At 44.1% G+C, this 24,865-nt stretch overlaps 11 protein-coding genes across 11 annotated transcripts; 2 read left to right on the forward strand and 9 right to left on the reverse strand.

Annotated features, from left to right (window-relative positions):
* Positions 1-1,365: 1,365 nt before the first annotated feature.
* SAMD00019534_073690 (hypothetical protein) lies at positions 1,366-3,105 on the reverse strand (the record flags this gene model as incomplete). The annotated part of the gene is made up of 1 exon (XM_012897066.1): positions 1,366-3,105. The coding sequence occupies one exon, from the start codon at positions 3,103-3,105 to the stop codon at positions 1,366-1,368; it is 1,740 nt and encodes a 579-aa protein (XP_012752520.1).
* Positions 3,106-3,990: 885 nt separating this feature from the next.
* Positions 3,991-4,711, reverse strand: SAMD00019534_073700 (hypothetical protein; the record flags this gene model as incomplete). Its single annotated transcript, XM_012897067.1, has 4 exons — positions 3,991-4,085; positions 4,154-4,363; positions 4,470-4,556; positions 4,654-4,711. 4 exons carry the CDS (start codon positions 4,709-4,711, stop codon positions 3,991-3,993), a joined length of 450 nt encoding a protein of 149 aa, XP_012752521.1.
* A 570-nt stretch (positions 4,712-5,281) lies between these two features.
* SAMD00019534_073710 (hypothetical protein) lies at positions 5,282-9,532 on the forward strand (the record flags this gene model as incomplete). Its single annotated transcript, XM_012897068.1, has 3 exons — positions 5,282-8,081; positions 8,137-8,519; positions 8,582-9,532. The coding sequence occupies 3 exons, from the start codon at positions 5,282-5,284 to the stop codon at positions 9,530-9,532; spliced, it is 4,134 nt and encodes a 1,377-aa protein (XP_012752522.1).
* A 109-nt stretch (positions 9,533-9,641) lies between these two features.
* Positions 9,642-11,330, reverse strand: SAMD00019534_073720 (hypothetical protein; the record flags this gene model as incomplete). The annotated part of the gene is made up of 4 exons (XM_012897069.1): positions 9,642-9,821; positions 9,893-10,748; positions 10,820-11,031; positions 11,115-11,330. 4 exons carry the CDS (start codon positions 11,328-11,330, stop codon positions 9,642-9,644), a joined length of 1,464 nt encoding a protein of 487 aa, XP_012752523.1.
* Positions 11,331-12,580: 1,250 nt separating this feature from the next.
* Positions 12,581-13,201, reverse strand: SAMD00019534_073730 (hypothetical protein; the record flags this gene model as incomplete). The annotated part of the gene is made up of 1 exon (XM_012897070.1): positions 12,581-13,201. The coding sequence occupies one exon, from the start codon at positions 13,199-13,201 to the stop codon at positions 12,581-12,583; it is 621 nt and encodes a 206-aa protein (XP_012752524.1).
* Positions 13,202-13,212: 11 nt separating this feature from the next.
* SAMD00019534_073740 (hypothetical protein) lies at positions 13,213-13,710 on the reverse strand (the record flags this gene model as incomplete). Its single annotated transcript, XM_012897071.1, has 1 exon — positions 13,213-13,710. One exon carries the CDS (start codon positions 13,708-13,710, stop codon positions 13,213-13,215), a length of 498 nt encoding a protein of 165 aa, XP_012752525.1.
* A 592-nt stretch (positions 13,711-14,302) lies between these two features.
* On the reverse strand, positions 14,303-16,288 carry SAMD00019534_073750 (hypothetical protein; the record flags this gene model as incomplete). The annotated part of the gene is made up of 7 exons (XM_012897072.1): positions 14,303-14,692; positions 14,763-15,025; positions 15,097-15,213; positions 15,302-15,421; positions 15,501-15,629; positions 15,690-15,884; positions 15,973-16,288. 7 exons carry the CDS (start codon positions 16,286-16,288, stop codon positions 14,303-14,305), a joined length of 1,530 nt encoding a protein of 509 aa, XP_012752526.1.
* Positions 16,289-16,530: 242 nt separating this feature from the next.
* On the forward strand, positions 16,531-18,061 carry SAMD00019534_073760 (hypothetical protein; the record flags this gene model as incomplete). Its single annotated transcript, XM_012897073.1, has 4 exons — positions 16,531-16,540; positions 16,628-17,460; positions 17,553-17,960; positions 18,041-18,061. 4 exons carry the CDS (start codon positions 16,531-16,533, stop codon positions 18,059-18,061), a joined length of 1,272 nt encoding a protein of 423 aa, XP_012752527.1.
* A 145-nt stretch (positions 18,062-18,206) lies between these two features.
* On the reverse strand, positions 18,207-19,673 carry SAMD00019534_073770 (hypothetical protein; the record flags this gene model as incomplete). Its single annotated transcript, XM_012897074.1, has 1 exon — positions 18,207-19,673. One exon carries the CDS (start codon positions 19,671-19,673, stop codon positions 18,207-18,209), a length of 1,467 nt encoding a protein of 488 aa, XP_012752528.1.
* A 1,607-nt stretch (positions 19,674-21,280) lies between these two features.
* On the reverse strand, positions 21,281-23,542 carry SAMD00019534_073780 (hypothetical protein; the record flags this gene model as incomplete). Its single annotated transcript, XM_012897075.1, has 3 exons — positions 21,281-22,039; positions 22,114-22,894; positions 22,965-23,542. 3 exons carry the CDS (start codon positions 23,540-23,542, stop codon positions 21,281-21,283), a joined length of 2,118 nt encoding a protein of 705 aa, XP_012752529.1.
* A 308-nt stretch (positions 23,543-23,850) lies between these two features.
* On the reverse strand, positions 23,851-24,366 carry SAMD00019534_073790 (hypothetical protein; the record flags this gene model as incomplete). The annotated part of the gene is made up of 1 exon (XM_012897076.1): positions 23,851-24,366. The coding sequence occupies one exon, from the start codon at positions 24,364-24,366 to the stop codon at positions 23,851-23,853; it is 516 nt and encodes a 171-aa protein (XP_012752530.1).
* Positions 24,367-24,865: the final 499 nt, after the last annotated feature.

The following is a 24,865-nucleotide window of genomic DNA, read 5'->3' on the forward strand; positions in this document are numbered from 1 at the left end:
CGTCCTTGTGAAGATTCGTGTGTGAATGTTATTGTACATCCCACATCAGTCAATCTGTGGTTTGAAGTCCTTTTCCGGGTTAGCCGTTGACAACTGCAGAGTTTCAATTTCAGAAAGGATAAAATTAAAGTCATTACATAGTTTATGGATCTGCGAATTCCATACTTGGCGATCACTTGGACACCTAAGAATCAACACAAAACAGTGTTGACTTTCTCGTTTGATGACACTCATCTATGATTGGGGAGATGAAGGTTGTCCGTGAATGGGTCCAAAATCTTCAAAGATTATGATTTAAAGACTAAAGTCGAGGGAAGATTTTTTCCCTCAACTTGGTCAATAAGAGAGTATTTATAAAAGAAGAGTCACTTGAATCCATTTATTAATGTTATCTAATAGTTACTCAATCTTAATAATAGTATAATAATTAGTTATGTTTATCAAATATAGAACTCTATTGACAATTGTTGTTTTGGCAGTTATTAGTCTTGCCAATGCCAAGCAGACCAAAGTTGAGGGCGGGGCAGGAGGATATGGTTGTTGTGTCGGAACTGGCAAAGTTTGTAACTCATCTTTAAATTATAACGATAACAACAACACCTGGTGGTGCAAAGGTTATAATGGTGCCGACTATAGTCTTCCTATCCCTGTCTACGTTTGTAATAAATGCATTTTATCAAGCACCAACCCAAGTGGTCTCATCACAACTGGAGAATACTTGACTACTCAAACCACTGGTAGCACCACTACCTCTACAACAGCAACTTCTGGAAACGAGACAACTTCGACAACGGCATCTACTACTACTACGACTGGAAACTCGACCCAGGCCACTACAACCACATCTACTACAACTATTACTGGAGACTCATCTACGACCAAAGTTTCAACTACCCAACCGATAACGACTGCTCAGTCTACCACTGCCCAATCCACCACCGGATCAGGTACCCCCACTACTGCCGAGCCCACTACTGGCCAGAAAACTAGCTCTACTTCTTCAGCTAGCTACACAAAGCTTAGTTGCACATTTCTGGTCTCCATTGTAGTTGTTTCAATTATGTCACTCTAAAGAACCTTAACATTGATTTTGAATGTCCATTCTTCTACGTACCAATTCATAAAGTCCATTCATGACATTGTCCTAGTTTTAGTTTTCTAAAATAAATAATTATTATTTGCTCATCTTCTTGTTTTCAAGTAGTAGGTGATGATTAGTGAGTTGTTTGTTCCTCTTTGATTCTCAATTGGTATCTTACTTGGTGCCAGTCTGGAGGGTGGTCTTTCAGTTTCTCTTCCAAATAGTTAAATAGGGATTTTGTCACCGTGCAATGTTAGTCTGTCGTTGTTAATGTACATTAGTATTTATTTAGAGGATATTCGCCAGAATGACTTCTTCCTTGTGATTGTTGGACTAGCCTTCTCCACAGCTGGTGGTGGCATCTGTGATGATACTGCAGCACCCGATGCCCTTGACAATGTCGATGGTGTCTTGGGGGCAGACGGATCCTTTGCTTTGGATGTTGCAGACGAAGAGTTATTCACAAGTTCAGAAGAGGAAGACGACCTAGGACGTCTTGTCACAAGGTCAAAGAATGATGATCCTCTCTTGACAAGCTTGGGAGGACCTTTGGATCGAAGAGATGGAGGTGGTGTAGCTGAACCTCCCAAAATGTCACCTTGCTTCTCATCATTGGAGTCGTTTGTGGGCTTCTTTACCTCCTCTTCCTCTTGTTGAATCTTTCGCGATATTTCCTTGATCTCCTTCTCCAACTTCTTGCTCTGCTTGAATGATATAGTACTGATTGATTGCTTCCTCTCCAGGATCACTGGTGAGTTGTTGCTTGTGTACTTGACTTTGGATAGCTTGCCCTTGCCACCCTCTAATGCTACACCACCAATGTTTTCTTGACCAAGCGCTCCATTCCTGATGATTGACTTGTACAACATCTGTCTGGAACTGGACTCTGTCGGGACAGGTTCACCAGAGATACGGAGGTTCTCAATACTACTTAGGGAAGGCTTTGATGGTTGTTGATGTGGTGACATGGATGATGGTGTGGAATTGTTGGATACATTGATTGACTGTCCAGTCTGTTGTCTGAGACGATCGAGCTCTGTAGTCATCAACTTGACATTCTCCTTCTCATCGTCGAGTTGTTGGAGTGTGACATGGTGTGAAGCAATTAGGTCTCTGATCCTAGACACCATGTTGTCAGATGATCTCTTGTTCAACTCGGACCTCTTTTTCTCCTCCTCGAGCAGCATCTGGGTACGTGTCAACTGCTTCCTCTCCTCCTCCAGGTTTGTCTTGAGACTTGTGAGCTCCTGAATGTCGACGGTGGCAGATCCCCCTGTGATGTTGGTCGTCAGTCCCAAAGACTTTCGGGCTTGGACAAGATAGTGATCGGCCATTGACATCTTCTCCTTCTCTTTGGTAAGTTGTGTTTGCATCTCAGCCACCTGTCTTCTCATTGACTCCAAGGCATTGTTGTCACCCAGTGATGTGTTGACTGATTGTAACTTGTGATTGATGGACAACTGCTCGGACAATTGTTTCTCCAGCAACTTGCACTTGGCACGCTCGGCATCCAACGACTTCTCCAATGCATCATTGTTCTCCTCGATACCGGATATCTCCTCCATTAATGATTGAAGATTATTAATGTTATCCTTTGATATGGTCTGTTTCTCCTGCTCCAACTGACCACACTCCTTGATAACAGTATCCAATTGCTTGGTGACTGTATCCTTCTCACTCTCCACAGCCTTTAGTATCTGGTAGAGCTCCAACTTGGTGATTCGTTCCTCGTTCAACTTTGTCTCTAGGATTGACTTCTCCTCCTCAACCAACTCCTTGTACTGAGTGATCTGCTCCACCAAACTGGCAATGGTCTCCTTGGCACCCATCAATTTGCTCCTCTCACGTAGTAGTAATACTCTGAGAGTAGCCTCATCGGAACAGGCCACCTCACCGTCTGAATCACAGTCGTCAGCAGTGTTTATATCCTCCTCAATTATTGAATCCTCACTACTATCTCGGAACAAGTTGGAATTGGGTAATTGAGTCTTGGCAACATCTTGATATGATAGAGTAGTAGTCATTCTAAATATAAATATCTCTAATAAAAATAATTATTATTTGATTGATTGAAAAGATGGATATACAACTTATGTTAGTAACATTGTATCTAAATGTAAAGTTAATGTCCTGATATATTGAGGCCCATAAATAATAAGAAGTCTCTTCAACTGGGATTATAGTTGTGACACGTGTTGAGTATATTGGGTAGTCTTCTGTCACATGCACTGATGACATGATCATAAATCATACATCATCAACTACCACACTTCCCACACCACACAATTAACAAATATATATACTTACACAATAATATAATTTATACAACAGTAGTAATAAATTGACTTAATAATAATTATAATAGTAACGGATGTACTACTTCTATCTACCTACTTACTTAAGTCTTATTTTTCCAGTATTGTACGTCCAATCACTTCACTTTTTACCAGGTTCTAAACAGGATCGACGATCTAAACACCACACACTGGCCTCCAAAAACAGACGATTGACAATCTCGTTGTTACTGCACTCTAATTAGTTCGATCGATCTTAGATGAATGCGAGTCCAATCACACTTACAATCTGACAGATAAAGGTCCTGAAGGACGCATTTCGACCTAATCATCTGTTCTCATCCTCGAAGACGAGAGCGTGGTCAAGTAGCTGCAAACCTATGTAGTTAGCTGAGAAGCATGCATTCGAATGCATTGGCAGCAGGTCATGGTAATTTCGAGGATAGCGCCCTTGGTTAGGTTTTAGGGGCTATCCTTTATTGTTTCACTTGTATACAGGGGACTGACAGGCTATCTAGCTAGATGTCACGAGAGGGTCGGTGTCAATGTCTTTGACGAATTTGGCCCTATGTGCGAGCAAGCAGCAGCAGCTTAGTTGAGGTTTCACTCCTAACATTATACTGCATATATGCGTGTCCACTCCCTGGCTCTTTCAATGGCATCCTTCTCGTTTGATTTCCAGTGTTCCGCAACATCATTAGCCAAAGGGTCTGTGTTGTGTCACAGGTTAGTAGATGGATATTGGATACAGTATGATTGATTGACAATGCCCACTTACCATCAGGATTTGGTGCAGAAAGTAGAGCTTGAATCGACAATAACACTGTACGTATCTGTAGTGCAGGGCTCCACTTATCTTTTAATATATCTAAACAAATCCTACCAAGCTTATCAATATTAGGGTGATAAATCTTTGTTAAGAAACGAACTTTAGGTGCAGACATTGGGTAGTCATCAGTTAAGAACAACTCTAAATGAAACACTCCTCCTATATATTTAGATCGATAGATTAATGAGACAAGGTGTTAGCATTGCACTACAATTGATGATATGTTGAATCAACATTGATTTTGTCCTGTTTCCTGTGTCCTTACCTTGGAAAGGAGATCCTTCAGGTCCTGATATTATAACATTGAAATAGCGTAAGTTATCAGTATGTGGTGTAGCACTTATACCTGGAGCTGTTGTCATCGTCAGTCGTGTATAGATGTTGTACATGTTAGTAAGTTACATTGTTGATGTTGATCTCGTTCGTTGAATAGAGATAAGATCACATACCAGGTTCAGTAACCAATCTTTGTGACTCTTTTATAATCCTTCTTGTTAATGAATCCATTTATAAACTATATTGTTGTTGAATGTATTTGTATGTATGTTTGATGATTGATGATGATTATGATGATATACGATAGATTATTATTGTTATTACTTCTGTTTGTTATTCTTATTATGTATGTGTTTGAAATAAAGAGAGAGAGAATGTTTCTGTTTTAATAAAATATTAAAATTTGATCAAGTGTGTTTTATTTATTTTTAATTTAAATGGATTGTTGTTGGTTCTAAACAGATGTAGATTCTTTTGATATATTTTTGAAAACATTTACTAGGTTCAACCAAACAAATAATGATCAAACAGATAATAGTTTGAGGTATCTATTTTACCTCGAATAGCAATATACTCTAACAACGATCAAGTCGTTACTAATCTTTGTCGGTGATGACCAAAACATAACCATCATAACAAAAATATCTTGATCAAATATCCAACCTAAAAGATTGGGTTTTTAGGTCGTCTGTTCAAATAATCTTGACAAGTTCGGGTTCTCTAAGATCAGAGGACGTTGTTATAAATATCTAGATAGATGTATGTACAGCACATTCATAACACACACCTCTACTTAAACTAATGAAGAATTATCTCTATTTATTATTGTTACTGTTGCTAACATTGACAGTGCTTGGTCAGCAACCATCATGTCCTATCGATCCTAACTGGAGAGATCCAACACCTCCAGGAGGTTTACTTTTATCTGGCCAAGCGACTCCTCGTCATTCCTTGCGCTCCACCAACACTGGATCGACCACTGTCTACAACTCAATATCGGATTGGGTCTACGTTGACTACTGGTACAAGAGTACACTGTTGTCCTTTGCCGCTGCCACTGGTACATCTAATGGAGTCAGTCTCACCGGTGCCTTTGCCGTAAAGTTGGAAGCCTGGCCTATTCCTGAATGGTGGCTTACCACGTCCAATATCACTCACTCATTCAAGAAGGGTGTACAATATACCTTCTCGTTGAGCTTCCTGCTCGGTACTCCCAATCCAATGACATTCACCGGTCTATCCTTCTGTGCACTCCAGAACTACAACCCAAACACTGCCAATGGATTCATTGCTGAGAACCCAACTCAGATCGTCCAATGTTTACCATTCTCAGGACCATTCAATCAGTACACCAGCTGGATGGATCGTACTGTAACGTTCACACCATCCACAGACTTGACCGGAATCACTCTTGGTATCCGTGTCCAATATCCAAAGACAGGTGTGCCCTACACCTTCTACATCAAGAACCCAAGTCTTGCCGCTCCGCCCCCTCCAACTCCAACGCCAATTGTGACCCAATCCCCAACTCCAAGTGCTACTCCATCTCCAACTCCAACACCGACCCAAAGTGTAACACCTGCCCCTCCAGTGACCACTGTGTACAATACCCTCTCTGACTGGACCTATGTTGACTACTGGTACAAGAGCACACTACTGTCATATGCCGTGGCCAGTGGAACATCAAATGGAGTCAATATCAACGGAGCATTTGTGGTCGGTCTCGAGGCATGGCCTATTCCAGAATGGTGGCTGGCATCGACCAAGATCAACCATTCATTCCTCAATGGCGTCGAGTATACGTTCTCACTCAAGTTCCTCCTTGGCACACCCAATCCAATGACATTCACCAGTCTATCCTTCTGTGCACTCCAGAACTACAATCCAAACACGTCCAATGGATTCATTGCTGAGAACCCAACTCAGATCGTCCAATGCTTCCCATTCTCAGGACCATTCAATCAGTACACCAGCTGGATGGATCGCTCAGTCAAGTTCACGCCCTCCACCAACTGGACTGGAATCACTCTTGGTATCCGTGTTCAATACCCAAAGACAGGTGCTCCTTACACCTTCTATATTAAGGATCCTTCAGTTACTGCTCCAGGCGGCCCAGCTCCAACACAAACTCCTACCCAAACACCAACTCCTACCCAAACACCAACTCCTACTCAAACATCAACACCAACTCCTACTCAAACACCAACACCAACACAAACAACAACTCCAACGCCAACTCAGACACCAACTCAAACGCCAACGCCAACTCAAACACCAACTCAAACGCCAACTCCCCCCTCAGGTCTCTTGACCAAAGAATCTGAACTTGTCAAGCTTCGCAAGCCAACAACAGGACTTGTTTCACAGGATAGAACACAGTGCCCACACTTGGCGACAGGTCTCAAGCATTGGCATGATCCTGCCACTTGGGGTGGTTCAGTTCCAACACCATCAACAGCCACAATCACTCTCCCTGCCAACACTGCAGTACTCATCTCATCCTGTTCTCTTGTTCCAAATGCCACATATCAACGCATAGTAGTCCCCAGCGGATCCAAACTAGTGTTCTCAGATGCCACCTACACTCTTCATGTCCGTGATATCTTTGTTGACAATGGTGGACAACTCCTGATGGGATCACCAAAATGTCGCATCCTCGGAAACATTGAGATAGTGTTCCATGGTCGAAAGACCACTGGTGATACAATCGCACCTGGTATGGGAAGCAAGGGTATTGCCGTCGCCAAGAATGGCTTCATCTCAATGCATGGCAAACAGTACCACAACACTTGGACTCGTCTCGCTGCCACAGCCAAGTCTGGTGACAAGTACCTCTACGTTATGGACGACATCAACTGGGAGGTAGGCCAACAGATCGTGATCACCACCTCCAGATACTATGATGAGACGACTCGTGAGAACGAGGTGCGCACCATCGCAAGCGTCACGGGCAGGACCATCGGGCTCACCCAGTCACTCCAGTTCCTTCACTATGCCGGCCAAGAGTACCAAGCTGAGGTCGGTCTCATCTCTCGTCGCATCAAGCTCACCGGTTCCTCGGATGACCCTGCATCTGAGGCATTCGGTGGTCACATCCTTGCGATGGGCAGAGGCCAATTCGCAGGACTCCAACTCACTCGAATGGGCCAGACCAACATGCGTGCCCGATACCCACTTCACTTCCATTTGGCTGGATCACTCACCGACAGTTACATCTCTGACAACTCAATTGTCAACAGTTATTACCGTTGTGTCACTATCCATGGCACTAACAATGTTGTCGTAGAGCGTAATGTTGGCTTTGACATTGTGGGACACTGCTACTATCTAGAGGATGGTGTTGAGGAGAACAACACCGTTGCCTACAATCTAGCTGCCTACGTCCATGTAATTGGAACACCTGCCGCAGGAGATGGACAGGGTGGAGACACCTTTACCGAATCAGACTCACTCAAACAGCCAGCCGACTCTGCAGCAGCCGGCTTCTACATCACCAATGCATACAACAGGATCATTGGAAATGCTGCAAGTGGTGGATGGGCTGGATACGCCTTCCCCAACCTCCACAACTCTGTTGGTGCCTTCCAAAGTCAGACGTTTGGTAAGTTGTCAACGAGCTCACCAAGTTAACTTCAAATCAACTAACACACCACCAGACCCCTCAAGCAGACCCAACCTCGAGTTTGATGGAAACACGGCCCACTCCTCTGGATACTTCTGGTCTGCTGGCGCATGCATCTACACTGGAGGTAGCCTCTATTACTCTGGATCACTTCTTCAGTATCTGTCTGGTCGTGATGCTCGAGAGACAACTGACACCAATGGCAATACGGTCTGGATGAGATTCACCAACACCAAAGCATTCCTCTGCAACCTTGGTGTAGGCCACTGGGGCAATCAGATTGAGATTGACTCTTATGAATCACATGACAACAAGCGATCTGCAATGCTCTTTGGCTCGGCCTGGATGAACAATGCCATTGTCAATGGAAAGACCAACAATCCTGTCGCTGAAGTAGAGATACGTACTGGTTTTCAGGTAACTATCCAAGCATTTTGATGTTGCTCATACATACTAATGCTCTTTCCGCACGCACAAAGTTCTATGATACCCTTACCCAAACAATATTGACCAACATCAACTTCCGTAACTTTAAACATCGTCCACAAGCCACTGGTCCACTCGATGACAACTCTGTCATTCTCTCAATGGTCCACAGTGACAAGTACAAGCCACAGGGTATCTCTGCCTCCAAGAACATTACCTACACCAATGTCGATCGTCAGGTCATGATCGCACATGATGCACAGGAGACTGGCTCGAGCAGATACTTCAACTTTGTCGATTGGGATGGCTCTGCTACTCTCCGAGGCCGTCCTACCATTGTAGGCTCCTATCTCAACTGGTGGCGATACGATGACAGTTGCACCTATGAGGCAGCTTGGAAAGTCTGGGTCTGCAACCAAGATCCTGCCACGAGACAGATCGCCAACATTGATTTCCTCATCCCCGGAATGATCGAGTGGGACGGTCCAGAGATGCCCGAGGACAGCTACATTGGCAACCATACTCTCTTTGGAGCAGGAATAACAGGCCCAAGAAGGTCGTGTCTCATGACCAAGAATCCAGGCATCACTGGTGTCACAAACAATGGATGGTACTTCTACTTCACGGCGCTCTCTGGCTCACCCTCGAGCTTCAAGATCAAGGTTCACCAGATGCCCCGTGGCACCTACGTCTTGCTTGCTCTCAGATATCCAGCCGGTACGACCTTCACTGCCAAGGGATCTTACGAGTTTGGCAACCCTGTCAACACAATAACCTCTGTATCATCACGTGATCAGGTGGTCAATGGAAATGGAAACCAATACTACTTTGACGGTAACCATCTCTATGTCAAGTTGCTCAACTCCATGGACCTTGCCACCAACACCTTTACCCGAGGTGGAGTCTCCATCTGGGACTACCTCTGGGGTTCATACAACTATGACATCACTGCCAAGTGTCCAAACAACAAGTGCAATGCTTCTGATGTGCTTCCAGTCTGGTAGTCATGTTATACCTATCCAATGGTCATCAAATAAAGGTCAAGATCAAATTAATAAGTAATGATGTGATGTTATTACATTGTTGTTGTGCCATTGGCACAGTATCTCTGACTTAGTGATGCTTTTCATGTTTCTTGATGTTGAAGGCATTCTTTAGGAACTCATAGGTGACGAATGTGATGCCATGACTTGGAATACTCTTCATAAAGTTGGGTACAATTCCTCTGTACAATCCCTTGAATCCTTCCTTCTGCACTGTCTTGGTCAGTCCATCTATTAGTCCGCTGTATTTCTATATCGGGTTATGTTTTGTCGTTGTTAATGATGGGAATGAATAGACACCGGAATAATAGATGAACTTACTTCTGGGTTGGCCTTGGTACCACCAGTGACCAGTCTTGTCTTGATCACATGAATTGGGTATGACACCAATTGACCCATCGTTGAGGAGATGGATGCGCACGTCAATAGTTCAAGAGCAGATGGATCCTCTCCATGCTTTGAGTTGATCACTTGATGCTTCAACGACTCATAGACCAACATGTTGATACCAGAGTGTGGAATAGTCGAGAGGATTGAAGCGGTAAGGCCTCTGTAAAATGCTCTGAATCCTTCGGCCCTGTACGTCTGTCTGAAACAATCGAATATACCACTGTATGTTCCAACTGGCTCGGCAGAGAGACGTGTGCGAACCACCTCTAGAGGGAAGAGCGACGCATGAGAGACGACACCAGCTGAGGCACCCGAAATAAAACGTTGTGCTGAGGTCAACTCGGCGTCAGTCTCTGCAAACATTCTCTTGACAGCCTCGAACGTGGCAAACTTGACGGCAGACTCTGGACTGACCTTGAGGATGTTGGCCAAGTTACCACGGAACAGACCACGGAGACCACCATCAGCATACACCACTCTGAAGGTCTCAGCAATGGATCTGGGAGCACCATGGTTCAGCTGGTAGGTGAGCTTAACTCTTTCGATTGGTGCTGTGGCTGTACGTGAGACGATACCAGCTGCAGCTCCTGCACCCATGTATGTTAGTGTACGGATGATGGCCACTCTGGTGGTTTCGGCCAGTGACCCAGTGGTTGGCAGTGGGGCCAAGGTTGCTGGGGGTGGAGCAAAGCCACCACCATCATCTCCGCCATCAAGAATCTGAGCATCCTTCCAATAGGCCAATGCTGCACTCAAGTTTGAGTTTGGTAATAGTACAAGTAGTTCTCTGATCAGTGATTAACATAGTTAGTGTCCGTTCATTCATCCACTCTTGTACAATTAATAATTACAACATACCTCCATTCATTAAAGTCTATCTTGTTGTCATTGTTAGTGTCAACTCTTTGGAACAGACGAACCAACTCTTGATCAGAGTATAGCTTCAATCCAATCCTGTCAATTGACTGTTCAATCTCTTTGATGTCCAAGTATCCACTCTTGTCAGTGTCCAAATCATTGAACAAAGTCTTTAGTTGTACTAGGTTCTTATTGACAAACTGTGAGAACTCCTGTTTGGTTGGTACATTGATTGATTAAATAGTTAATACATTGGATGGTGATCACCTCTATTGGCATGTAGTACAGTACATACATCGAATGATACATTGCCATCATGATTGGAATCTACAGCCTCTAGGAACTGATCGATGTTTCTTTCAGAGGATGGGATGTGCAGCTTACGAAATCCTTGCTTCAGTTCATCCCTTGACAGTTTGCCATCATTGTTGTTGTCCAATGATTGAAACAGTGTACGAATGTACTGGGTGTCTTGATTCACATGCTGTGCTTCAGTAGATGGTAAACTCATTGTTGTTGTTGTTGTATCTCTTTGAATTAATTAATGGTAAGATTATTATGTTTAATGATGTTGATCATCACCAAAAAAAACCTCTTGAGATTTTAAATATTAATTTAATTTAATATGTAAATAAGATACTTACTTTGAAAGGATTGGGTTCGATGGAGATCATCTTGGGTAGATGAGAGGAGGCACAATCATGTGAACATACACCCCGATTTTTTGATGGACAACTGAACGTCAAGAAAGCTTTCGATTATTCATTACACTACCAATCACAATCAAATTGTGTAGACTAAAGTTTGGATTTCCATCTCTAGTTGTTTAAAGTATGGCAATAATGTATACTATGATGGTCCACCAGTGTTGGAATATCTCATCATCCTGTTGCACTAGTTGAGACAAATCTTTGACCCGATATGGCCTAGATGGGCTTTTCGTCTTCTGATCTCCAACACCTTCTTCAAGGTCATTAGAATACGTGGCATCTCGACCAAACTGCTCAACACTCCTCGTAAGTACAGCGCTCTAGTATTCAACGTACCAGAAATGACGATATAAGATTGACAGCGAGGTATCTCGCACTCGACAGTCACCACCATCACCCTTCTGGCTTTGTCCATCAAACCTTGCTAACTTTGTAACCAAACCCTAACAATGCCAGGAACATAATGTTCCTAACATTACCAATATCGATTGTGCGCATTGGTATCTTGTTTTTTATCTTTGGATTCTTCTTTAACTCTGCCATCAACTTGTTGGAATAGTATTCAAGACTACTCGCATCACCATCTCGATCTTCCTGTACTCGTCCTCTTTGGTTGGATAGTATGCCTTGTTAGTTGGTATTGTTTGTTGCTTGCTAAGTGAACTACTTTTCTCGCAAGTCAGAGAACTCCTCTATCGTTGGGTCACAGAGGAGGGGCTTGGGTGCAGCATCGATGGAGGTTGCTGTATCTGTACATCAGCCTGATCCTGTTGTTGCTGTGATATGTATTTGTTGATATTTGTTGGATGCATCTTGATTTGCATCAGCCATCGAAAGAGAAGCTAAGTTTATTTCTGTTGTGCAGTGAGGTGAAGTGTAACCTGCGTAGCGAGGGACTCTTGCACAACATCGCCACTTGTTGGAGTCTGAGGTCTTGATCCTCGATGATTGGATAAGAGAGCTCCACAATATGGTTGTTGGAGACGATGGCAGGAGTCAGCATATCAAAGAACTGCTTGGCAGTGCATAGATGGCGATGATAGGACAGTGACTACGAACGCAGATTGGTGTTGGTCGAATGTCCAATGAGTCGCGCCAGCGACTGAAGCTCGCTATCTCTCACTCCATGAAGAGCAATGAAGCAGAGCGAGTGCATGGATTGACGCAGAAGATCGTAGAACTCTCGATCAACCAAAGTATAGAGCGATTGGTCCATCTCCAGATGCCGGATGCCAGTGTTTGGTGTCTGGTCGAACATTGTCCACAGTATATCGTTCCAGATGTTGCTGAAGTGATAGGACTCCTCAAAGGATGCGTCAGTGATCTCTGGAGGCTGGAATCGTCTCGAGCAGAAATTGCAGCGGTACTTTGTCGTCGGAACGGGCGTTGATAGTAGTGATAGCTCTGTCATTGAGGAGTTGCATAGGTATTGCTTCAACTGGCGAGCTAACTGGACCGAGTCTTCGTCGTGGTCGTCATCGAACCATTGGCTCATCCGACGAGATTGTCCATCGTAGTGCGATAGCGGAAACAGAGATCCAATGCCAAGAGAGGTGAGACGCGGATGAATTCGGACAATGTCCACAAGCTCGGCCAGAGACACAGTGCATTGGAGCGACAGAGCAGTGATTGTGTCCGTACAGAGTTCAGGGTCGGCAAAGCATAAGAGCATCTCGTAATGTGTCACTTGGAAGGCACAGGTAAAGGGGGGATTGAGCCAGTACCAGTTCCAAAGTGAAGATTCAAGTCCACCTCTCTGAGTTGGGTCAGATGGTCGTAGCTGAGGAAATCCTCGATAAAGAAGATGGTGCCCACCGACGAGTTGAGTCGGCATTCGTCCTGCTTGAATCTAGTGATGGAGGAAGGCAGGCAGGGCAACAGCGGAGCATTGGTTCCGCCTTGATAGGAGCTCTTGATGGTTGCCAGTGAAGTGCAGTGCGTTAGACTTGGAAATAGTTGGATCCAGCGCTCAATAGATGTCGCATATCTGCGGGTATCTATGTGAAGGGTATCGATCGCTGTGATCAACTGGAAGAGGGAAGGTCGCGGTGGTGAGCTGGCAAGACGCTTCAAATCAGCAATGCTCTCCGTTGAGGAGGTGTCCAACCGGAAGGAGCGACAGTGCCTTCGCACATGCTGAAACCATCGCCAACAAACCAGGGACAGTGTGAGAGAAAGCATTCGCTACGATCTCCTAGATGGCCATCTCTTTGTGCTCTTGATCACCAAAGATCTTTCCAGTCCATCTCTTTGGAAGCACCAGTCTATGATGGAGGTCTGCAAGTGATGAGGAATGTAGATAGACATATGATCGTTTGAATGTCGCAATAGAGCACACCAGATTAGAGTTTATAACAAAAAAGCCATATTTTCATTATGTATCTTTTGTTTAGAGACAAGCCATTGGAGACCTTGGTCTTGATGGCAGCCTTGCTTGCAATCGCAAGCTGCACTTGTATTGATCCCAAAGGGCCTTATTTATACAAACTCATTCGCAGCCTTCTGGACATTGATGTGATGTATATAAGTATTGAAAGAATGAATTGTAGACCACGAGAAGATAGTTTAGTTGACTCCGACTAGTCCAACTGATCACTCCTTTCCACGAAGATATTTTCAAGATTGATATTTATCATTCGTCTTTGCCAAAGCTTTGATTAGTTGTTCTGGTACTGTCACACCTTGACATCGCGCGCAGATTAGTTATTAGTGCATTGACTGCCAATGTATGATGTTTGATGATGTGATTGGACCACCACCGCATAGTGATCGATCACTTGGATTGAAAGAAGTATGGTACGTCGATCATTGCGAATGGAAGAGCGATATATCGTGCTGACTTCCATGCATAGGAGAAGATACCAAAGTTTAGCATTGGGAACAGCTGGTTCATAACAAACAGTGAGCTGGGTGAGAGTATCACCTTCTTTGCTGTGCTCTTGAATGCACTGGGTGTCTCATTTGTCACTGCTGTTGATGTTGTTGTTGTTGTTGATGTCAATGATGATGTAGCTGCCTCAATTGTTGGCTGATGTAATATATCACGTTTGATCTTATCATTGACAATCGAAGTGTAGTAATGAGGATACAAGCTGATCGATGTCAATGTGCCAACCAAGAGTATGGCTATTCCGCCTGCCATGCCTTTAGCATTCCTATAAATCTATGTAAATGATTGTATGAGTGAGTGAGCGTGTGTCTGATGAGTGTGTCGAGAAGTAAGTTGTACTTACCACATCGTTGGTATGCCTAGACCATCGATAAGAGCAATAGTAATAGGTGAGTGGTATCAAGAAGGCATTGTATGATACGTGGAATCTGTAGGAGTTGTCAATGTACTCCTTGTTACGAGAAGCTGTTGAACCGACCGGTGGGATAAAAGTACCGCGCAACACACCAAGGAACTGCTCACAATAGTTGGAGATGAGTTCGTTTCTTGACTTGTGGAGGTATGTAATGATTGGCTTGAGCTTTGGAAGCAATGTATAGTTGTCACCTGTTGATTTGTGTGTAAGTGTCCAGCTCAACTCAACCGTCATCAAGTCGTTGCATTGTTGATCAACATACGATTGGCAAACATGAATATAAAAGTCTGGATGACAACTTGCTTCATATCAGAGTGAGCTAGCTTGTTGAGGTCAGAGATAAAGTCGGCAGAGTTTAACAAGTACTCATGGTTCGACTCTTTTGATTGATTGATGAAGAGTGTGAATATGGTGCTCATGGCTTCCAGGCATGACTCCAAGTCTGACCTCCAATGCCAAGTACTTACTGATGCTCACTAGACATAACCAAAGGTTTGTGGCAGCATCGCTATTCATTCCTGATGCCAACATTGACTTGAGTACAACAGAGGTAACGTTGTGCTTGACGGCCTCCTCACCAAACACGTCTAGACGTATGATTCGCGACACAACCAGTGTAAGTAGAATGATCCTACCCATGATAATCGAGATCTCGATTACACTCACCATATCCAATTGTGATAAACCTTTCAAGGGTTCTGATAGCACTAGCCTGGACGGTTGGATCAGAGTCGTCTAATGCCTTGACCAACACTTGGACCACGCCATTCTTGAACATCCTCTCAATTGTTTCGTCTAGAGGTGAGGTTACATGTTAGAATATATGTATCTCGAACTGGTTGCAATGATACCTACAGTTGTTAGCCCTGCCATAGATCCTGTCCAGTGCTTCATTCCTTTCCAGGGGATCGATGTTATTCAATATACACTCAAAGTCCTCAATGATCAAGTCCTCTCTGAACTTGTTGTAGGCACTGTAGACGCTGTAGGACAAGGCGCCAAATGCAAAGAAGATTACCTCCCAGAAGAACTTGGGTAGTCTCTTGAACTCTAAGTTTGATGATTGAGCGTATGAGTTGTTGACGTGTGAGTGAGATGGATATCCATAGTTGCCCAAAGTTGGATTTGTCCAACCTACCCTCTTGATCATGATTCACAAGTGAGTCCTCCAAGGAGTCCAAGTGATCACTGTTGTTTGCCTTCTTGGCAGCGACAATTGTTTGTTGTTGGGTAGTAGTAGTACATAGTCTGTATGTATAAGAGTTGTTTGTACAATGTGTAACACAGTCGGAGAACATGACAGATGGACGATGATGTCGTTGTTGTCCAAGTGTACCTGATGTGATACTGAACGATGATAGAGGTGGGGCAACGACATCAGACCTATTGACCCTCACGATGATACCATGACATCTATTCCTGACACCACTACTGATGATATGTTTGATGATCATTCTATCTATTGTTGTCTAAATAATATTGATTGAAACATTAGATTCAAAGTGAAGATCAGACAGATCTAAATGATTGGATGGATAACGTTATTGAAAAATGAGTGGTATGGAAATTAAATTGATTTAATTAAAAATAGTGGGTGTAATGAACGAACGACCGAATGTATGTATTTTGACCAAGATTGACATTCTTTTTTGATCAAAGAAGGGTCATATTACATACTTATATTTAAACACATACAATGAGTCAAAGTATGCTTGTAGACCATAACGAACATTGTTTGATCGAACTAAACTAACATCATCAAATCAATCAATCAATCACATTATCAAACATAGAGGGAAAGAAATCAACTACCACCGCCACTCCAAAGGCTGTAGTAGAGGAACAGGTTAATGTAAAGAAGACTAAGACTACAACAGCTGCTGCTGCTGCCCCAGCATCTCCAGCTCCAACACAGACAAAGAAGAAGGCTGCTGTTGCTCCAGCTGAGCCAAAATCAACTACACCAACAAAGTCAAACACAGCTCCAGCCAAGAAGCAGACTACTACACCAGTCGACGCTCCAGCCAAGGCTGCCGCAAAGTCTCCTTCAAAGCCAGCTGCTAAGGCTGCTGCCAAGGCTGCTCCAGTTGTTGCACCAGTCGTTGCAGCTTCCCCAGCCAAGCCAACTGCTAAGGCTGCTGCCAAGGCCCCAGCAAAGCCAGCTGCCAAGGCTGTTGCCAAGGCTGCTGCTACTACAAAGGCCACGCCAGCACCAAAGAACAAACAGACATCAAAGAAGCAGGTTCAAGAGGAAGTTGTGGAGGAGGATGATGAGGAGCTTGAGGAGCTGGATGATGAAGAGATGGCTGCTTTGGAGAAGGAGTTTGGACTCGACAAGGATGACGATGATGTAGAGCTGGACGACGATCAAGAGGAGGACGAGGATTTGGACGATGATGAGATTGCTGCTTTGATGGCCGATGATGGTGATGACGATGATGATGACGAGATCCAAGACGATGAAAGTGATGATGATGAGGAGGTTGACGATATGGTCGAGGAGCAGAGCAAAGTTGATGTTTTCGCCAACTCTACAGAGATGATCAAGCTTGGAAAGAAGAGAAAGGCAACAGCAGTCAGCAGCACAGAGGGTCAGGTCCAGAAGAAGATCAAAGAATCAAAAGAGGTTGGTGTCTTCTTCACATATGCACACATTCAATTGAAACTATTCCATTAACTAATCACACCCAATCAATCAATCATATACTTTATATATAGGATCCAGAGAAGATTATTTATATTGGACATCTGCCGCATGGTTTCTTTGAGGACCAGATCAGAAGCTACTTTGCTCAGTTTGGAAAGGTGTTGGCCGTTAAGGTGGCCAGGAACCCAAAGAGCCTTCAATCACAAGGCTACGCCTTTGTAAAGTTTGACGACAGGGAGGTGGCCAAGGTTGCCGCCGAGACCATGAATGGATATATTATGTTCAAGAAGAGAATGATCTGCAAGGTCACCCAGTCAGTGCCATCCAATCTCAGATGGTTCCAGACCAAATCATCAAAGAAGGTCGTCAAGCAAGTTGCTGGAAAGCAGGCACCAATCGAAACAATCAACAAGCGTACCAACCAGAACAAGGCAAAGTTGGCCAAGCTGGGTATTAACTACACTTTCCCAACTCCAGTTGTAAGTAATACGAATGATCGAGGTGGAGTGGACAATAGACAGGCAATGAACTAACAACACTCAATCATCATTAATCATAGATCGCCAGCAAGTCTAAATAATAAACTTTAAAGTTGTTCGACAAAGAGATATAACTGTTTAAATTATCATTATACTATACTATACTATATTTTATTACAATCGATGGTGGATTGGATGGACCTGGTCCTCAATCACCTCACCCTCCACCTATATCTATATGTCGCCCTAAGAGTTATCATTCGATGTATCCTTGAGGAGGAAATGGTCTTGGGAAATTAGGCTGTGTGAATAGATGTGCGACGACAGGACCAGCGATGGCGAGTGTCTCTTGTATGGATGCAGACGGTGGTCTGACTCGGACTCGGGAAGCAGATAGTCGACAGGATATTTCTGATCTGAGACCGAGTAGCGGTAGTTGTCCATACGGTCAAAGATGGGAGAGCAATATATATAGGACGACTGTAGGACACTCTTGGTGGTGCACGACACCTCCATCCAATAGGAGTTCATCGACAGAGACTCGATGGTCTTGAAGTGTGTTGGGATGCCAGACTCCTTGTCCCACGTGGTCAGCAACAGTTGTGTCTTGTACGGGTTCAGTTGGCGGCCCAGTGGTTGGATGTCCCAGCGGAAGAGCTTGACCGTGTCGACCGTGAGGAAATCTGGTTGGTTGTCACTGAACTGCAGCACCCGTCTGTGAATCCTGCCAATGAAGGGCTTTGGTGCGCGTTTGATACGCTTGATCTCGTTCTCCAACTGAAGGAACTCGGCATACTCCTTGAAGATGGCCTGAATGTGATTCTCGTCTTCAAAGTTGAGCCACCACGGTATGGCACTGGTGTTGAGTCCGTTGTTCATGGAATAGCGCAGGGCATTGTGAATGACTTTGTCCGTTTCCTTTGTCTGTGGCTGAACGCTGTTGTTTGCTCGTCTCGTTGAGCATATATAATAATCGTCATCATCAGATTCGTGATAGTAATGAGGTCTGTTACTATTGTTGTTGTTGTTGGTGCTGTTTACGAGGTCTCTGATTGGACTCGAGTAGTTGATCGAGAATGAAGTGGGTGGCATCAGATCAATAAAGTCATCCAGGTTGGAGAGGTCACTGTCTGAACTACAATCGCTACTGCAGTTTGAATCTGAATATTCATCGTCCTCATCCTCGTCGTCCTCCTCCTCTTCCTCTTCCTCATCCTCATCGTCGGATTGACAGAATGTTGTAATATATCTTGAACTCTGGCGCAAGTTAATGTTGTTGTTGTTGTTGGCTGTGGAGGGTCTTTCGACCTCCTCATCCTCATCTGACTGGTCTGAACAGTCAGACTCAGACTCCATGTCTTCTTCTGTGTATGTGCACTGCTCAGAGGAGTGACAGGATGACGAGTCGTCAAGGTCACTCTCCTCACCATCAGTGGCACTGGTGAGGGATGACTCATCCTCTGAGCTCAACTCTGTCACTTGCTCCTCTGCCAAGGAGAGCGAGTCAACAGATAGAGGTGGACATGTGTCCAAAGCAGTGTGTTGGTTATTCTGGCCACCACATTGTACGTGCTGGTGCTGTTGTTGATGGTCATTATTGTCGGCCTCTGTGGACGATGAGGGTACAGAGGTGGTAACGTCGTTGTCCGACACAGACGTGGGTTTGGAGAACTGGAGGTTCAGTTCCAGTTGGTAGTTGGCCGTTGGTGACATTTGAGCGGGCGATGGCGAATTGTTTGGCGAACACAAAACAAGTGAGTCGGCAACGTTTGATATTGCGGCGGCTGTTGATTGATGATTATGATGATGATGTTGTTTGATATCTGTTGTGAGATGAGGCATCACCGACTTCATGAATGAGTGCTACTGCTTGGATGACTATGGCTTAAGGTTGTTGTTGCTTTACCAAAACAAGTTGGTCTTGAAGTAGTTGCAACAATGATCTGAATAATGCTGGCTTTGATGTTGTTGTTGTTGTTGATACTCTGAATGATGAAGATCGAATGTAATGTTCTTGGTGTCAACTGGTGTAAAGGCCATAGTAATGATTAGTGAACAAATGTGGCTTGAGATTATTGATTGTGTTTGTTGTTGGATGGCGCTGGCTGGCTGAAGTTGCTGGCTGCTAATTATTCTTATTGTTGTTGTTGTTGTTGACAAATGGATCAAAGTGGAGTAGAGATTGAGCTATCTGTCTTTGATTGTCTTTAGGTGGCAGTCTGCTGCGGAACTAATTCTATTATACAAAAGGTTGGTTGATTGGTTGATTGAGGGAACTGGTGGTAGTGACACTGATTCCTATTCTTCTAGATTGATTGTCCTGGTTATGTTGTCACTCTCGTTCGATCGCCTTGTTGATTGAATTTGATTGATTAATTGATTGATTGATTCTGAAATGTAGTACTGCTTGCTGTCTCTATGTGTTTGACTGTTTGGACAGCTGTTGATTGATGAATTAAACAATAAACGTTAGTCGACTGCTGCTGCTGTTGAATATTGTTGTAAATGTAGTAGTAGAGTAGGAGGGAGTATGAATGAATGAGTGAGTGAAGGAACTTTGTTTGAATGTGTGTTGTTGATGTATGTATGTATGTATGTATTTGTGATTGGCGCGTTCTTCTCAGCATGACACACTCATTCACATTGTTTCGCAAGTTGTTGGGAAGTATTAGAGGTGGTTGTGTTTGGTGGCACTTGGTGACAACGTGGTGGAGTGAAAGGGGAGTGTCACTAACTCACTCACTCACCCAAACAAACGCGTTGATAATGAGATTAGACGAGATACTCTGTTGTTGTGTTTGGTATTGTTTTGTGTTGAGAGTGATAATCTTACCTACCCGTTGTTGTTGATGTTGGAATGTGATGATGTGGATAAATTATATGTTTGTGTATGTAGGTAGTGGATGACGCACTTGAATAATAATAATAAACCTGTTGGGGAGCAACAACTCAGATGTGCTATGGCATCGACTCATTCAACCAAGCGAATGGTACATTATATTTTTTTATGTTTTGAATATCCATGGAGGCGTTGGAACCCAACACACTTCACAGAATGGGCTTCGATGTCACGTGATGGGATTGGTCAGTCCTTCCAACATATACAGGTTGCTGATTGGACCTTTGTAAAGCCATGAAACACAAATAATGGACATGTCGATCCAATGTTATTGACACCATTTTTGCAAAAGGAGGTGTATTGTTTAATAATTGACAGTTTGTTGTTGGTGATGGATGGAGTAGATAGATGCGTACTTGTTGTTGTTGTCGTAGTAGAAGTTGCGTCGTTTTAGTTCAATGTGGCTTCGTTTGGAAGTTGTCTAAACAATGACTGCCAGAACCTTCTTGTCCTCTACTATCTCATTGACGTTAAAGGGAAGCGACTCTACCTTGCCATCGATTGGACTGCGTATGGTGTGCTCCATCTTCATGGCCTCCATCAGGATGATTGGTTGACCCTTCTTGACCTTGTCGCCAACATTCACCATGATCTTGGTGATCTTGCCGGGCATTGGCGAAAGCAGTGAGCCTGAGCCACCGTCTCCACCCTTGACTGCCACATCGATGGGCAGCTCAATCTCGTAGCTTTGTGCGCTGTCGTCAAAGATGAAGATCGAGTTCTTGGAGCGCACGGCGCGCACCTCGGGGAAGTGACGATCGCCTATAAAGGCACGCATCAAGCCGTTGTCGTTCAGCAGGCTGCCGTTGCACTGCACCGACTCGCCAGTGGGCAGACGCATCGAGAACGATCCGTTGCGGTTGTAGGTCACTGTGACACTCCACTTCTTCTGGTTGATCGTGAAGTTGATGACACGCTCAGAGAGCGTGTTGACTCTGAATGCGCCGCTGGTGGACCATGGCGAGGCCATCTGCTGGGCGGCCAATGTCTGGCGCTTGCCCTCATTCAACAGCATTGACAACACTGCCAGACAAACAGTATCGTTTGAAATCTGCTTCTGTGGAGCCATCAGTGACTCCCTGTGCATTGGGATGAATCCAGTCTCGACATTTCCAGCCTGGAACTCTGGATGCGATGACAGACGCTTCAAGAATGATATATTGGTGTTAAGTCCTACGATCTATTTGGTTTGGTTTGGTTAGGATGTTAGTTTCAAAGCCTCTTCCACATGTTTCCGTTCAGCAACAAACATACATGATACTCGTCCAAAGCATTTCTGAGGTATCTCAATGCCTTCTCTCTGTTGGTGTCCCATACGACCAACTTTGCAATCATTGGATCGTAGTAGACAGTGACTTCGTCACCTTGACGAACTCCAGTCTCAACACGCAGTGTGCTGGAGGGCTCTGGAGTCGAAAGATGGACGAGCTTACCAGTGCCGGGCATAAAGTCGTGATCGGGGTTCTCTGCATAGATACGGGCCTCAAAGGCGTGACCGTGGATGGCCAACTGAGACTGCTCCAATGGCAGACGCTGTGACTCGGCCACCTTGAGTTGCCACTCGACCAGATCCTGCTTGGTGATCATCTCTGTGATGGGATGCTCCACTTGGAGACGTGTGTTCATCTCCATGAAGAAGAAGGTGCCGTCTTGAGACAGAATGAACTCGACTGTTCCAGCACCGACGTAGCCTACAGCCTTGGCGGCGGCAACGGCAGCGTCACCCATGCGCTTACGCAGCTCTGGTGAGAGATGTGGAGCGGGAGCCTCCTCAATAATCTTTTGATGACGACGCTGCACCGAGCAATCACGCTCAAAAAGATGCACACAGTTGCCATGACGATCGGCAAAGACCTGGATCTCGACGTGACGAGGGTGAATCAAGTACTTCTCGACGAGCACTCGGTCATCGCCAAAAGAGGCAATAGACTCTCTCTTTGATGAATTGATTCCATCCTCCAAGTCCTCCTCCTTCTCTACGATTCTCATACCCTTTCCACCTCCTCCCATGACTGCCTTGATCAATACTGGGTAACTATACGTGTTTGTGTTGCTTGAGTAAGTAGGAGAGTCTATCATTCATTCGTTTGGTTTGACTACATTACCCAATCTTTGCAGCCTCTGAGCGGAGTGTCTCGTATGCTTGGTCCTCACCGTGATAACCTGGGATGGTTGGGACGTTGGCCTTGATCATGATGTCCTTGGAGGCACTCTTGGAGCCCATGGCAATGATGGCCGATGATGGTGGACCAATGAAGATGATGCCCTCGCGCTCACACAGGTCGGCAAAGTCAGAGTTCTCCGACAGGAAACCGTAGCCTGGATGGATGGCCTGGGCACCGCTGCGCTTGGCGATCTCCATGATCTTGTCAGCGCGCAGGTATGAGTCCTTGGCGGGTGCTGGACCAATGAGGTATGCCTCATCGGCCATGGACACGTGCATTGAGTTCTTGTCGGCCTCACTGTACACGGCCACAGTCTTGACTCCACGCTTCTTGGCAGTGCGCATCACACGACAGGCGATCTCACCACGGTTAGCAATGAGCACCTTGGTGATTGGTGTGATCTTGTCGAATGATGCCACCGACGACATGAAACGCCACTGTCCAAAGAGGTAGGCGCTGTATGCATTACCCTTGACCGGTGATGGTCCGAGCAGTTTCTTTGAGAAAGATGACAACATTGTTGATTGTTTTTGATCTTGATTGATTGAATGCTTCTGTCTGTCTGTCGATGATGATGACTTCTGCTTTCTCTCTGTTCCTTCCTTCCTTCCTTCTTAATCTGTATAACTACAAACAACAACAATCACAACTAATTCACTCATGTCGGTCATGATGATCCTGCTCACTCAACTCTTCATTCACCAAAAAAAAGTTGAAATTTCCCACACCTACAAAAACTTATTATTTTAAATATCTTTGATTGTTTTTTTAGCCGTTTTTAGAGTCCTTGTCCCATTTGCACCAACACCAATGATAAATACTACAATTATTCTTTGTAGTTCTCACAGTTTATCATCACATTGGTCAATCGTTTGAATTGAGAAGAGTACTCATTGACCAAGTCGAATTGTGGATTCTCTTGTGACTGGAATTGCTCGCCTCTAACAGTGAGCTCATCAACATTGAACACTTTGTCATGATTATATCCAACCAACACTTGATTAACAGATTTGGACTCGACATAATACAACTCTTTGAATGAATCCTGCAAGTTACGTACAACACCTCGATGTTTAGACATATTGATCAAGTTCTGAATGTAGATACCATGTGGTGAGAGTAGGTTGGACATTGTCTTCAAAGAATCCAATGTCAACAGATCACATGGAGTTGATGCACAACCATCTTGTATGATTAAGTCGAACTTCTCATCATCATTCAGTCTCTTGATGTACTCCAATCCATCACCGATATGTACAAGACAATTGTAGTCACGTCTAAAGTTAGCATACTTCTCTGCGATATCCAACATTATCTGATGTAGCTCAACGGTAACAATCATTGATTTTGGAAAATGACCCTGGAGATATGTTTGAATTGATCCAGCACCCAATCCAATTAATAATATCTTGTTTGGCGTCTTATTTAGGAATGTCAATGAGGCCACCATTGCCTTGATATATGACAATGATAAATACTCTGGATCATCAATCTATTCAAATTAAGTTAATTATTTGATTGACAGGCTATTTGGAAATTATTATTATAATTTAATACCTTTATCTCTGACTGTCTATCACCATCCATACCGAACTTGAAATTCCTAATACCATGTCCATTATCAAATACATGTATAATACCATCTTGATGATCAAATATTAGTTAAGTTCAGAGTGATTAGATTTTTAAGACAACACATACCAATATGTATTAATTTAAATGGATGATAATTAATCCAAAAAGATAATAATAAAATAATTAAGGTAGGAATAGTTATAAATAATATATTATTACCCATTTTGGTATTTTAATAATAATGATACAAAGGATAACCTTTTATC

This window comes from Acytostelium subglobosum (genome assembly GCF_000787575.1).
Source record: "Acytostelium subglobosum LB1 DNA, scaffold: scaffold15, whole genome shotgun sequence".
Taxonomy (NCBI): Eukaryota; Evosea; class Eumycetozoa; order Acytosteliales; family Acytosteliaceae; genus Acytostelium; species Acytostelium subglobosum.